The sequence below is a fragment of the Ornithorhynchus anatinus genome, chromosome 17, assembly GCF_004115215.2.
Source record: "Ornithorhynchus anatinus isolate Pmale09 chromosome 17, mOrnAna1.pri.v4, whole genome shotgun sequence".
Classification (NCBI taxonomy): Eukaryota; Metazoa; Chordata; class Mammalia; order Monotremata; family Ornithorhynchidae; genus Ornithorhynchus; species Ornithorhynchus anatinus.
The window spans coordinates 37,714,852-37,730,430 of record NC_041744.1 but is presented as its reverse complement, the minus strand read 5'-3'; the positions used below and the strand labels follow the sequence as shown (position 1 = coordinate 37,730,430).

Below are 15,579 nucleotides of genomic sequence, written 5' to 3'. Positions count from 1 at the left end.
CACTTTTTTTTTAATTGGGCAAAAGAGACAGACTGACTCCATCTTATACAGAGGTAAACCTTCTCCAAGCAGAGACAATCTCTAGGAGTAAGAGAAGGATCTTTATTCCAAAAAGAGATGGTTCCTGAGCAAAAAGATTGGGTGGAGAGGATTTAGTCACTCTCTCCACTGTGGGAAGACGATTTCTCAGTTCTGTGCAGATTATTTGATTTGGAGAATATTTGTAATTTGTTTTTTCTTTTTTATGGTATTTGTTAAGCACTTGATTTATGTGTCAAGTGATGGAGTAGATACAAGATGATCAGGTTGGACCCAGACCATGTCGCATTTGGGGCTCACAGTCTTCATCCCCATTCTATAAAGGGGGACAACTGAGGCACAGAGAAGTTAAGTGATGTGCCCAAGGTGAAGCGGCAGAGCAGGGATTAGAACACAGTCCTCCTGACTCTCAGGCCCGTGCTCTTTCCACCAGGTCAAGCAATACCAGTCTACACAGGTGAATGTGAGTTTGCCATGATCCGCCAAATGACTGAGTTGGTGAATGATATGAGTAACACATCACTGATCAAACCAATTTTGTCAAAAACCTGTAACACGTTATCAGGGACCGATTATAGGCCTAGACACACTGTGTGGTTTAACTAAAAAAAATCCCATTGTTGCTCAATGACTCCTCCCAACAAGCACAACAAGAATTATGTAAAGAAGTAACCTACCAACCCAGAGAGAAGTGTCAGATGCCGCAAGCAGAAGCAGCTGAATATAGGATTAGCGAGTTGTTTTTTGATGAACTTTGGGCAATACACAGACCAGAGTCCTACGACCCTAAATGCTGAGTTTCCACCAGTGATCCAGCCCACTGCCATCTAGACCACTTGGGGTGAATGCTCCGACAAAATTCTCAATTGCCTTCTCAAAGTCTTGGGTGCCACAGAAAGTGAACTGAAGCAGTTTCCTTAAAATAACCATCTCTCATTTCGCCAGCTGCAGTACTGAAGGCTTCGAACAGGAAAGGCCCTGGCAGTGCAGTCCACGTATGTTGGATACAAACTCCAGGGGAACCTCATCGAATTGTGTATAATCCGGGAATGGGAAGAAGTGCCACAAGGGCTCAAAGAGGCACCGGCTGTCCGTCGGAATAAGAAGGTCAATCGTGCCTCACGCGATAGCCGACGCAGGAGACCTTTAACTCTCTCCTTAGGCCCCCTGTTCCTCCCCCTCCCCCATCTCTCACCCCCAATGATCTGGCCACCTATTTCCTCACGAAAATCAACACGATCAGGTCTGAGCTCCCCAAAGTCATCCCTCCGCCTCTCCCCTCCCCCCCAACAACCCCCTCCCCTACTTTCCCATCCTTCCCTGCAGTATCCTCAGAGGAGATCTCCTCCCTCCTCGCAAGTGCCACCCCCTCCACCTGCGCCTCGGACCCCATTCCCTCTCACCTTATTAAAACCATCGCCCCTGCCCTCCTCCCTTCCTTAACTTCTATTTTTAACCACTCAATCTCCAAGGGCTCCTTCCCCTCTGCCTTCAAACATGCCCACGTCTCCCCCATCCTAAAAAAACCCGCTCTTGACCCCACTTCCCCCTCCAGTTATCGTCCTATCTCCCTACTACCCTTCCTTTCCAAAATCCTAGAACGAGTCGTCTACAATCGATGCCTAGAATTCCTTAACTCCCATTCTCTCCTAGACCCCCTCCAATCTGGCTTCCGTCCCCTCCACTCTACCGAGACTGCTCTCTCTAAGGTCACCCGTGACCTCCTTCTTGCCAAATCCCATGGCTCCTACTCCATTCTGATCCTCCTTGACCTCTCTGCTGCCTTTGACACTGTCGACCATCCCCTCCTCCTCCATACCTTATCTCACCTTGGCTTCACGGACTCTGTCCTCTCCTGGTTCTACTCTTACCTCTCTGGCCGATCATTCTCGGTCTCCTACGCTGGAGCCTCCTCCCCCTCCCATCCTTTAATGTTGGAGTTCCTCAAGGGTCAGTTCTTGGCCCTCTTCTGTTCTCCATTTACACTCACTCCCTCGGTGAACTCATCCGCTCTCACGGCTTTGACTACCATCTCTACGCAGATGACACGCAGATCTACATCTCCGCCCCTGTCCTCTCCCCCTCCCTTCAGGCGCGCATCTCCTGCCTCCGGGACGTCTCCACCTGGATGTCGGCCCGCCACCTAAAACTCAACATGAGCAAGACTGAGCTCCTCATCTTCCCTCCCAAACCCGGTCTGCTCCCAGACTTCTCTATCACCGTGGATGGCACGACCATCCTTCTCGTCCCGCAGGCCCGCAATCTCGGTGTCATCCTTGACTCGTCCCTCTCGTTCACCCCACACATCCTATCCGTTACCAAGACCTGCCGGTTTCACCTCTACAATATCGCCAAGATCCGCCCTTTCCTCTCCACCCAAACGGCTACCTTACTATTACGGGCTCTCGTTATATCCCGGCTAGACTACTGTGTCGGCCTTCTCTCTGACCTCCCTTCCTCCTCTCTCGCCCCGCTCCGGTCTATTCTTCACTCCGCTGCCCGGCTCATCTTCCTGCAGAAACAATCTGGACATGTCACTCCCCTTCTTAAACAACTCCAGTGGTTGCCTATCGACCTCCGCTCCAAACAAAAACTCCTCACTCTAGGCTTCGAGGCTCTCCATCACCTTGCCCCTTCCTACCTCTCCTCCCTTCTCTCTTTCTACCGCCCACCCCGCACGCTCCGCTCCTCTGCCGCCCACCTCCTCACCGTCCCTCGGTCTCGCCTATCCCGCCGTCGACCCCCGGGTCACGTCCTCCCGCGGTCCCGGAACGCCCTCCCTCCTCACCTCCGCCAAACTGATTCTCTTTCCCTCTTCAAAACCTTACTTAAAAATCACCTCCTCCAAGAGGCGTTCCCAGACTGAGCTCCTCTTCCCCCTCTACTCCCTCTGCCATCCCCCCTTTACCTCTCCGCAGCTAAAGCCTCATTTTCCCCTTTTCCCTCTGCTCCTCCATCTCTCCCTTCCCATCCCCACAGCACTGTACTCGTCCGCTCAACTGTATATATTTTCGTTACCCTATTTATTTTGTTAATGAATTGTACATCGCCTTGATTCTATTTAGTTGCCATTGTTTTTACGAGATGTTCTTCGCTTTGACGCTGTTTAGTGCCATTGTTCTTGTCTGTCCGTCTCCCCCGATTAGACTGTAAGCCCGTCAAACGGCAGGGACTGTCTCTATCTGTTGCCGACTTGTTCATCCCAAGTGCTTAGTACAGTGCTCTGCACATAGTAAGCGCTCAATAAATACTATTGAATGAATGAATGAAGGAGAGCTCTCCTGGCCATTCCTGGCCAGATTCCAGCCAGAGTAATGCTGAACCACCGAACAGACCAGAGGGAGGAAAAAACACTTCCTGAAAACCACGGCCGATTGACGTGATCTTTGCCAGCAGGCCGTTGCAGGAAAAATGTGGCGAGCGGAACCACATAGGCTTTCCACTGGGTATGCAGTGATGGCCTATGAGACGATCTTAGCTCGTTTGGCTGTTGGGAAAAGTTTCTTTAACCATCACGAGGCCCCTCCACATTGGAATAAGTCTGACCCCCTACACTCTCACACATGGCATAAAGGCGCGCTGCCTTCTTACAGACGGATGCCTTTCACCATTAATGGTCCCAGCCTTGTTGACGGTGTTTAGAAGCCTACAGCCCGCAGTCCACAAAGAGCATCACTTAGACGGCAGAGTAGGGAATTTGCAGCCACTTACGCAAAAGACGAAGAAGCCAGCGACTCTTGTGATCTATTATTTGGGGATGAGCACACTAGCGGGCAATGCTCTCGGAGACACGATTCCTTACTTAATGCTCCACGCGAGCCACTAATCGCTTCGGGCAGAAAAATCAATCCGAAGAAGCCTGCAGTTGTGCTCCAAGAGAAGCGTCTGCTCTGAAAGGATCATATCCTTGACAGTCTACTCTTGCTGCTAGAGATGACATCACAAGACATAACAATATGGCCAGGATAGAGTTGGGAAATCTGGAAAATGTGGGCTCAGGGAAAATCGGAGCTGTGAGCATTATGACAGCATTATGAAACCACTTGCCCAATTCCTGCCCGAGATGGAGAGCTGGTCTACAGGGCAGTGACTCCCAAACATCGAGGTCCTGCCATATTACAAAATCGAAAGCACCGAGGCACTGGCTCAGATGGGATGATGCATCATCTGCTACGGACGATCGACTCTGGAGAAGTTAGTACTGAAGTCCACTCCAAAGGTGGACAGAGAGGAAAGGGTGCAAGGCTGTACTAAGCCCAACTTTCAAAGGAACCCCACTGATGCAGTGCCTGGAAACCTGTGGCCTGAGACCGATCCTCCAGCCATCGAATCTGCTGTTCGATCTAATACTTAAACAAAGGAAAAAGGCAGCTTTAAGCATGGGGGAACCAGTGCTAACGTTCCCTCACATCGTCTGTGGTTGCCTATGTGCCTCACACATTGGTCACTATGGGCCTCCGGCAGAACAGGAGACTTTTCGACTGTCGGTCTTGATCCCTGAACTCCCCTTTTTTCTCCTTCCCCGCCACCCCCCTTCAGTTTGGGAGTGACTGGCTGTCTTCGAGTTCACTGCCGTGTGCTCTCATCTTTTTACGCTGCAAAGGTACGATCTACATTTTGTAATCTTATCTTGTCAAGGAATCTGGTTGAGGATAGGTCGCCTCATTTCGTATTAAATTAATTCTGCCAATTTTGTTTAGGATCATTTTCCCATTGCTTTAATGATCAGTAGGTTAGAATTTCAAGGGGAACAACTTAAACACTTACTTTTGATCCGAGCGATCCCTTTTCCATCTTTTCAAACCCAAGAGCCAAGACGCAGTCTGCCAAACCTTGAAAACAAAACAGGGGAGATTAATTTAATGTCGGGCTAAATTTCCACAGGCACGATAACAGCCAAAGTTGCTGGTGTTATAAGCTGTAAAATCAATCACTGGTATTTACTGAGTGCTCACTGTGTGCAGAGCACTGTACTAAATGCTTGGAAGAGCTCAATATAACAGGGTAGGTAGACATGCTCCCTGTGCAAGAAGAGTTTACAGTCTAGATGGGGAGACAGGCATTAAAATAAATTACAGTTACATACACGAGTGCGACTGCAGATGGGGTGAATATCAAGTGTGTAAAGGGTACAGAGAAGCAGTGTGGTCTAGTGGATAGAGCACAGACCTGGGAGTCAGAAGGTTCTAATCCCTGCTCCACCGCGTCTGCTGTGTGACCTTGGGCAAGTCACTTCACTTCTCTGTGCCTTAGCTACCTTAACTCTAAAATGAGGATTAAAACTGTGAGCCTCATGGACTGGACCTGATTTTTCTTTTATCTATCCCCGCGCTTAATACAGTGCCTGGCACATAGTAAGCGCTTAACAAATACCATTAAAAACAAACAAACAAAATAAGAGAACTAGGCTGCAAATGTTTCTCATCGAGAAGCAGTGGGGCCTAGTGGAAAGAGCTCAGGCTTGGGTGTCAGAGGACCTGGATTCTAAACATAGCTCTGCCACTTGAATGTACTTACGTAACATCCACCCAGCTGTCTGCGAATCCGCATGTCCTTCTGTCTGCACCATGACTGTTTAACTCTGCTTGGTATAATTCCAAGCTCTAAAACAAGAACATCTGAACACAGGCACCTAAGGCAAAGGTGTCGTATCAAATATCTAATGGCAAATATCTGCAGTTTATTAACCAGAGGGCTCTGGGAGACAGTTTCTGAGAAACGTAAGATTTTAGTTTTAAGTGTCCGTAGTGTAAGACTGAAGAGACCGTTACCTCCCTGGATCAGCTGTCGGGCCATGAACAAAGCCGTAGAGCCCGTGGAACAGTTGTTGTTCACGTTGATGATGGGAATGCCTGTCACTCCTAAACTGTAGACAGCCCTCTGGCCACAGGTGGAATCGCCTACAGAGAACGGGAGACAAAGGGGAAACTGAGAAAGCACGGCGCTGGCCGAAGCAGGGCGCTTAGCTGAAGCATGCGCGTTCTCATTCATTTGGATCCAGCAAGTGGTTAAGAACAAGGGCCTACTGAACGATACCTTCCTAATATGGACTTTGGGCAAAACCACCAACGCACTGTTAAGGGGGCAGACAGGACAATCTTCTCGGCTTTCCGCTCTGAAAACTTAAAAAATGATCCCCAACTCTTCACTTCTGGAATAGGGATGGCTGTGGTTAGTCAGTGTGCGACCAACGCGGTTGGGAGCAACTAACTGTAGGCACCGGCGGAGACTAGTAGTCCAGCCCACCGGGAAGCCTGGAGCTGAGGGATCAGGCACTGACACCTAGCTTTTTCTAGGAGCCCAGCTAAGGAGTACGGGGTCATCTTCCGGGGCCCTAAATTCCAGTGCTCTTCCACTGCCATTACCAGGGACGAAATACTGGGCTGGGTGGACCACTGGGTCAGCACGGGATTGCTAATTTTCTTTTTTTTCCTGAACAATTCATTACAAATATAACTTACCATAAACATAGCCAACACACGCTTGTTCCACAGCCGAATAAGGAACTTGTGCATCAGCTAAAGCTCTCTGGCCTGGAAGAAAACAATTTATTGAATTTGTACCTGTTTGTAAATGGAGTTTCCAACAGTGCAAAATGCCACAGCATGGCCTAGTGGATAGAGAAAGTGCCTGGGAGTCAGGACCTGAATTCTAATCCTGGCTCTGCCCCTTGTCTGCTGTGTGACCTCAGGCAAGTCAATTCATTTGTCCGGGTCTCAGTTACCTCATCTATAAAATGGGGATGAAGATGTGAGCTCTGGTATCTACTCCAGCACTTAGTACAGCACCTGGCACATAGTAAGCGTTTAACAAATACCATAAAAAAGTTAAATCCCTCCCGATTACCTCCCTGCCTCTCCCTGTTCTGATCTACACTGAGAAGCAGCATGGCCTAGTGGAGTCAGAGGACCTAGGTTCTAATCCCGGCTCCGCCAGGGGCCTGCTCTGTGACCTTGGGCAAATCACTTCACTTCTCTGGGCCTCAGTTTCCTCATTTATAAAATGGGGACTAAGACTACGAGCCCCATGTGGGACAGGGACTGTGTCCAGCCTCTATTCCAGTGCTTAGTACAATTCCTGGCATATAGACAGTGCTTTAACAAATATCATTTAAAAAAAAGAGTCTCCCATCGTGAACAAAGCCTGAGTCTTGGGACTGAGACTCTGTGACCACGAACCTCCTCTGGGGAATTGATTAACATGAGGATGGTTCAGGCAGGGTCACTGGCACTGTCTCTGCCCAGCTGGTCATATTCCTGCTGCGAGGGGCGAGTAGGTAGGCAGGGATACAGAGCAGTGCAAAGGGTCCACAAGATTTGTCCCGATGATGACGGAAAGAGGAATAAAAGAAAATGACTGCCCTCACGTTGAACGGCATCATCGCTTCTGGAGACCTGAGGAAGCTGGCTGGGCCCATGTGCAGAGGAATCTCTGTCAAGCCCCATCCCTGACAATCTTACTCTGAGGCCCAGCCTCCACCTGGATCAAAGAATCCCATCTGTCCAAGACCGGGCTCTGCAGCTGCTTGGTTTGGGGGAAAGATCCTCTTTCTGAGGGATTAGCCAGTGGACAGTGGATGGATTGGGACGTCACTGTTATTCCACCCGGGCAGGTTTCCCTCAGAGGCCACATGGCTCCTCATCTGGAGCTCTGGCAGACACAGCGGCTTCGCCACTCCAGCACTGTAGACACCACATCTCTTCCCCTCCACCCAGGGAAAGGGACAATCAAGCCACCTGAATGTGGCCACACACACTAGGTTAGACAATCTGATTTAGGGATGCTCAAAGCCCAACGTTCTCCTAAGCATTACTTACCTGCCTCTTTTGCCATTTCAGGGTAGTCAAGTGCACCTTGAAGCCCAGGCTTCTCAAACTAGAAAATGTACCCAAAAGAAAAAAAAAGTCAGTAAAACCATAATGACTGGGTTTTGAGAATCAGATTTTATGGCCAGAGACATAAGAAACAATTACTGCCCTTTCCCGTTTGTGTCTTTGCCTTTACCACTCAGTATCACTTTTCAGGTTTTCATTTTAAAGAACAAAGGAATATCTAGTTCAGCCCAACGGCTGCTTGTTTGAATTTCTGGGACGGCAGTAAGTATTTTGTCACCATCTCCAGTCTGTGGGCAGCTGGTTGCGGAGATATACTTGCCGTTCCTTTCTGATATAAGGGCAAGTTTCACATATTTTTGGATTACAGTGAACTCTATCCATATACAAGCATTTTAAAATATTTTTGGATACCCGAATAAATTCAACACTTACACCAACATTTTGAAATATTAAAGGGGTCTGCTGAGAAAGCCACGCACTTGCTTGGATTTGGCTCCCTCAACAGGCAGTGCGGTCTAGTGGAAAGAGCACAGGCCTGGATGTCATGAGACTTAGGTTCTAATCTTGGCTCCACACATGTTTTTGTGTGACTTTAGGCAAGTCCCTTACCTTCTCTGTGCCTGTTACCTCATCTGTAAAATGGGGATTAAGACTGTGAGTCCCCCATGGGATGGCCTGTATCTACCAGCGGGTACCCAAGCGATTACTAGAGTGCCTGGGACGTAGTAAGTGCATAACAAATATCGAAAAAAAATCAGAACAGCTGAAGATCTTGGGATCCTTCTGCCACCAATCAACTGTATATTCTGAGACTTTACCGTGGGCGGAGCACTGTATTAAGCGCTTGGGAAAGTCCAATATAACAGAGTTGGTAGAAACATTCCCTGCCCACAAGTACAGCCTAGAGGTGGAGACAGACAATATAAATAAATTATGGATACGTACATCAGTACTGGGGCTGACGGAGGGGTGAATAAAGGGTGAAAATCTGAGCACGAGGACACTAGGCCCACGGCAGCTTTAGCATGCTCCACCTCTGTCCGACTTGCTGAAGACCATGGCTGTGGCTTGCACATCAGGAGAACCGCAGTGACCTCAAGGCAGGTCTTCAAAGGCAGAAGAGATGGAGAGCAGCCAGATCCTCACTTTCCACTTCCACTCCAGTACTTAAAAAGTTTCTCTAGACTGTAACCTCTCTCTCTACGTTTCCTATGGACAAGGATCATGTTTACTGACTCCCTTATACTGGACTCTCCCTAGTGCTTTAGCACAGTGCTCTGCAAGCAGCAAGCACTCAAATACCACTGAATCATGGAGTTCTCCAAAGTAGGGTGACTATCCAATAGAACCCCTCCTCTGATTCTGGGTAACCCAGAACGAAGCCACCTCAGAGGGACTAGTGGTTTCAGAGAAGCAGCGTGGTCTAGTGGGTAGAGCACGGACCCGGGAGTCTGAAAAACCTGGGTTCTAATCCTGGCTCTGTCACTTATCTGTTGTGTGACCTCGGGCACATCACTACACTCCTCTGGGCCTCAGTTACGGCATCTGTAAAATGGTGATTAAGACCGTAAGTCCCATGTGGGACAGCAACTGTGTCCAACCAGATTACCTTGTGGCTACCCCGGCACTCAGTACAGAGCCTGGCACATAGTAAGTGCTTAACAAAGACCATTAAAAAAAAGAGTGGTTCCCCCTGAGACAGGGAAAATGAAGAGAGAAGAGCCCGCTGGGCCCAAGGTCCGGCCTCCCTCCCTAGTCAAGGCAGATCTAGAGACCAAGGGGCCTGATCGAGCACGGACTGGTTCCCCCAAGGCAGCTCCCCCAAACTATTCATCCGGGGCAACTCAGGCCAGCTGACATCCCCAGGCTCCAGGGGTTCCAAAACATCATTGTCCTAGGTCCGGGGGAACACCGCTCTTTTCCACCTTCCTAAATATCCAAGAGAATCCATTCCTTCCAGTCTCACTGTGCCCCAGTTGCTCTCGTTCACTGGGCCTTGAAATGGCTGCAATTGCCTCTTGCCTTAAAATCAGTCAATCCGTAGTATTTTATTGAGCCTTTGCTGTGCAAAGGACACTGAGCTACGTGGGTGGGAGGGAACGATAAAACCGTCAAAACCCAGCACTCCAGCTAATTCCCCTAATCTCCCACTGTCCCCTCCGCAACCACTTATTCCCTGCTTTTTCCCCTCTCACCTGACTCTTGCAGGATTTGTTGAATTGCTGAAAAACAAGTGTTTTAGTGTACAGACCCAAGTCCTGAAGGGTCACTTTAATAATAATAATAATACTGTTGGTATTTGTTAAGCACTTACTATGTGCAGAGCACTGTTCTAAGCGCTGGGGTAGATACAGGGTCATCAGGTTGTCCCACGTGAGGCTCAGAGTCTTAATCCCCATTTTACAGATGAGGAAACTGAGGCACAGAGAAGTTAAGTGACTTGCCCACAGTCACACAGCTGACAAGTGGCAGAGCCAGAATTCGAACCCATGACCTCTGACTCCCAAGCCCGGGCTCCTTCCACTGAGCCACGCTGTTTTGGTAAGAGCTATTGTGGCTAAAGTAAACCTGGAATGGATTGGTGTAGACTGCAAGTGGGAAGGGAACAACATCTACCAACTCTTTGATACTGCATTCTTTCAAGCGCTCAGTACGGTGCTCTGCACACAATAAACACTTAATAAATGCAACTGACGGATGAATGAGGGAAAGGTCCTGGTTTGAGGGAGATGAAGGGAGAAGCCATTCTTGGCAGGGGCATCTGCCCACGCAATGGTTCAGAGGTCCCAACGGGAGACTTCGTCAATGGAGTCACACGGGGACCTGGAAAGCGGCTTTGTTTCTGCTGTTGTGAACTCTGTGACTGGCGGTCTGATCTGGGAGGACTGTGAAAACCTGCTGTACCTTTCACGTTTGTCACTGTCTTGGTCTTTTATTTCCGTTTGCCTTTCCTTACACGTCTGGCACAAATCCCCACCCTTTCCTCTTTATTCTTAGATTGGATTAATAATCATCGCAGTATTTGTTACTAGAGAATTTACTATGTGTCAAGAACTGTACTAAGCCCTGGGGTACGTACAAGTTTGTGAGCCCCGTAGAGGGCTGGGGGCTACTTCTCATCTGTATATTTCCTCCCCAGCATTTAACACAGTACTTTGCACATACCAAAATATTAATCAAGGCACAGTAAGCCAATTTTGTGTGCGGCCTAACGGTCCCTAAGATTTGTAAATACTCCCAAAGGGTTGTACTCCCAAAACTCTCAATTTTACACTAGATAAAATTCCATTTTGCAGTCAGAGCAGCTTCCTTACGCAAGAAAACAGAGTAAAAAGCAGCAGCACGGTCTAGTGGAAAGAGCACGGGCCTGATTCAGAGGACCTACTTGACTCTTGTCTGCTGTTTGACCTTGGGCAAGTCAATTAACTTCTCTGTGCCTCAGTTGCCTCTTATGTAAAATGGGAATTAAGTCCCCCTACCTCCAACTTGGACTGTGAGCCACATGTGGGAGAGGGACTGTGCCCAACCTGATTATCATGTATTATCATCTAACCCAGTGCTCTTTTGTTGGTATTTGTTAAGTGCTTATTATACGCCAGACACTATACTAAGCGCTAGGGTAGATACGAGGTTGTCAGGTTGTACAGGGTCCCTGTCCTGCATGGGGCTCACAGTCTTAATCCCCTTTTTACAGATGAGGTAACTGAGGCATTGAGAAGTGAAGTGACTTGCCCAAGGTCACACAGCAGACAAGTGGCCGAGCTGGGATTAGAACCCAGGTCCTTGCGATTTCTAGGCTCATGCTCTATCCACTAGGTTATGCTGCTTGACATATAATAAGCGCTTAACAGATACCATTAAAAAAAAGCCTGTCCGGCCTTGATCTATTCCCTTCTTGTGCAAAGAGCCAAAGCTACAAAAGTCTATTTATCTAGGATGGATATTTATCTCGAATAAACAGTTATCTTAGAAAATATTTAGCTCCACGTTAGCCAACTGATTCCACAAACTCACCTATCTGGGGGGAGAGAGAAAAACTTTTCGAGGCTCCTGCCTCTCCTGAATTATAAGGACCAAGAGCACAATACCTTCTTCTCACCGAATCCCCTAAGTGGATGACCCCGGGAGACCACCTGGTCGAGCCCCCTGCCCCGGTGGAAGGTGAAGCATTAATTCCCGCCTCTCCTCCCTTTCAATCAATTATATTTATTAAGCCCTCACAGTGCGCGGGACACTGTACTATCTGCTTCAAAGAGCACGATACAACAGAATTAGCTGCCCATAACAAGCTTATAGTCTAGCGGGGGAGACAAATATAATTATAATGTATTTATAATTATACAAATACATAAATTACAGATACGGACTAAGTGTTGCGTGGCACAGGGAGGGGTGAGCAATAATAATTTCTCCCTTGACAGATAGACCCCCGCAGGGACAGCCCCATAACGTCCCTTAGTAATCTGACTCTGTTCTGAATGCCCTTGATTGGAAGTTTTTCCTTGTGTCTCGCCACACTCCCTCCTGCTACAATCTCTTCTAGGTTGAGGGAGCTCCCCCTTCAAAGCCTTATTGAAAGCACATCTCCTCCAAGAAGCCTTCCCTGACTAAGTCCTCCTCTCTTTCTGCGTCACTCCGACTGGCTCCCTTCATTCATCCCCCGGCTCCCAACCCAGCCCCATGGCACTTATGCAAGTATCTGTTATTTACTTATTTATGTAACTAATGTCCACCTCCCCCTCTAGACTGTGGGCTCATTGTGGGCAGGGAATGTGTCCGTCTGTTGTTACACGGCATTCTCCCAAGCGCTTAGTACAATGTTTTGCCCACATTAAATGCTCAATAAATAAGATTAAAATGAATACCATTTCAAACAGCTCTTGCCATGACTTAAAAAAAAATAAAAATCTGTTCTGTGGGCCCCTTGAGGCTTCTCACCACCCTGGTGGGAGGCTTCTGACCTCCGATCTTGCCACTGTAGGAGGTGTCTTCTCCCAGGCTTTTCCCTTTTGGGGGGTTGGAGAGGGGTTGGAGGGGGGTTCTAGCTAACAACCAGGGCGCAAGGAGGAGCAGGGTCAGCCCCCAGGTGGCCAGGCCAGTCTATGAGATGGTCTTCATGGGCCACAGGCATTTGCCAAGTCTACTGAAAGCTCACCTCCTCCAGGAGGCCTTCCCAGACTAAGCCCCCCTTTTCCTCCACTCCCCCTCCTCTCCCTACTGCCCCAACCAGCTCCCTTTGCTCTACCCTCCCTCCCTGCCCCACAGCACTTGCGTAGATATGTACATATTTATGCTTATAATTCTACTTATTTTTTATTAATGTGTATGTATCTATAATTCTACTAATTTATAATTATGCTACTGATGCCTGTTGACTTGTTTTGCTGTTTGTCTCCCCACTTCTAGACCGTGAGGCCACTGTGGGCAGGGGTTGTCTCTAATGCTGAATTGTACCTCCCAAGCGCTCAGTACAGTGCTCTGCACACAGTAAGCGCTCAATATATACGACTGAATGAAGCAATGTGGCCTCGGAGAAGCAGCGTGGCTCAGTGGAAAGAGCACGGGCTTGGAAGTCAGAGGTCATGGGTTCGAATCCCGGCCCTGCTGCTTGTCTACCGGATGACTGTGGGCAAGTCACTTAACTTTCTGTGCCTCAGTTCCCTATTCTGTAAAATGGGGATGAAGACTGTGAGCCTCAAGTGGGATAACGTGATTACCCTGTACCTACCCCCGCACTTAGAACAGTGCTCTGCACATAGTAAGCGCTTAACAAATACCAACATTATTATTATTAGTGGAAAGAGCACAGGCTTAGGAGTAGGAAGATGTGGGTTCTAATCCAGGATCCGCCACGTCTGCTGCGTGACCTTGGGCAAATCACTTCACTTCTTGGGCCTCAGTGACCTCGCATGGAAAATGGGGATTAAGACTGTGCGCCCCGAGTGAGACAGGGCCTGTGTCCAACCTGATTCAGTTGCACAACTGCCCCAGCGCTTAGAATAGTGTGTGGCACATAGTTTTCCTATTTATTGAGTGCTTACTGTGTGCAGAGCGCTGAGAAGCAGCGTGGCTCAGTGGAAAGAGCACGGGCTTTGGAGTCAGGGCTCATGTGTTCGAATCCCAGCTCTGCCACTTGTCGGCTGTGTGACTGTGGGCGAGTCACTTAACTTCTCTGTGCCTCAGTTCCCTCATCTGTAAAATGGGGATTAAGACTGTGAGCCCCACGTGGGACAACCTGATTCCCCTATGTCTACCCCAGCGCTTAGAACAGTGCTCAGCACATAGTAAGTGCTTAAGAAATACCAACATTATTATTATTATTACTAAGCGCTTGGAAAGGACAATCCGGCAACAGATAGAGACCATCCCTACCTGACAACGGGCTCACAGCCTAAATAAATAGTGATATTTGTTAAGCGCTTGCTATGTGCAAAGCCTAGAAGGGAGAGATGGACAACAAAACAAGGAGACGGGCATCACTGCCATCAAAATAGATCAACAGAATTATAGATAGGTACACATCATTAATAAAATAAATAGAGCAATAAATATGTACAAATATAGACAAGTGCTGTGGGGAGGGGAAGGGGGTAGGGCAGAGGGAGGGAGTAGGGGCGATGGGGAGGAGGAGCAGAGGGAAAAGGGTGCTCAGTGTGGGAAGGCTTCCTGGAGGAGGTGAGCTCTCAGGAGGGCTTTAAAGAGGGGAAGAGAGTTTGGTGAATGTGAGGAGGGCAGGTGTTCCAGGCCAGAGGGAGGAGGTGGGCCGGGGTTCGACGGCGAGAATGAATAATCATAATGTTGGTAATAATAATAATGTTGGTATTTGTTAAGCGCTTACTATGTGCAGAGCACTGTTCTAAGCGCTGGGGTAGACACAGGGGAATCAGGTTGTCCCACGTGGGGCACACAGTCTTCATCCCCATTTTACAGATGAGGTCACTGAGGCCCAGAGAAGTGAAGTGACTTGCCCACAGTCACGCAGCTGACAAGTGGCAGAGCGGGGATTCGAACCCAAGACCTCTCACTCCCAAGCCCGTGCTCTTTCCACTGAGCCACGCTGCTTCTCGTGGTATTGGTTAAGCGCTTACTATGTGCAGAGCACTGTCTTCATCCCCATTTTCCAGATGAGATCACTGAGGCCCAGAGAAGTGAAGTGACTGGCCCACCGTCACACGGCTGACGAGGGGCAGAGCCGGGATTCGAACCCATGACCTAGAATGAAGCCCAGTGAGGAGGTGAGCGGCGCTTATACAGGCCCCCCCGCCCTTGGCCCAGCGCTTGGCACAGAGTAAGCGCTTAAGAAACAGCAGAGTTAGGATGGGTGACGCCCCCTCTGCCCCCCAGCCGGTACCTTGGTCATGCCAACTCCCACCACGAAGACTCTGTGGTCGGCCGGGGCCATGGCGACGGGAGCACGGAAGGGCAGGAGAATGGACAGGAGGGCGGGCAGGAGGATGGAGGATTGACTGGAGGACGGGCAGGAGGACGGGCAGCAGGACGGTCGCTGGGTGGTCGGTGGGCGCCCCGCCCTCCCCTCCGCCTCAGCGGCCGGCCCGCTGCGCACGCGCACACCCCGCGCTCGCGCGCCTGCGCGGGGGGGGAGGAGGGGGAGGGGGGCCCCCCCGCCGCCGACTGCGCAGGCGCACGCCCGGCCCTCGCGCGTCGGCCCCAGGGCGCCTGCGCGGGGAGCCCCGCCTTGGCGCCG

At 49.5% G+C, this 15,579-nt stretch overlaps 1 protein-coding gene across 1 annotated transcript in view; it reads right to left on the bottom strand.

Moving 5' to 3' along the window:
• The window catches only part of SCP2 (sterol carrier protein 2), a 91,299-nt gene that overhangs the window by 70,448 nt on the left and 5,272 nt on the right, over positions 1–15,579 (bottom strand). The window contains exons 2-6 of the mRNA XM_029081836.2: positions 15,226–15,551; positions 7,857–7,914; positions 6,501–6,572; positions 5,811–5,939; positions 4,807–4,871 (exon numbers count right to left, since the gene is read on the bottom strand). Coding sequence (XP_028937669.1) covers positions 4,807–4,871; positions 5,811–5,939; positions 6,501–6,572; positions 7,857–7,914; positions 15,226–15,551 — 650 coding nt within the window. The remainder of the gene's footprint in view (positions 1–4,806; positions 4,872–5,810; positions 5,940–6,500; positions 6,573–7,856; positions 7,915–15,225; positions 15,552–15,579) is intronic.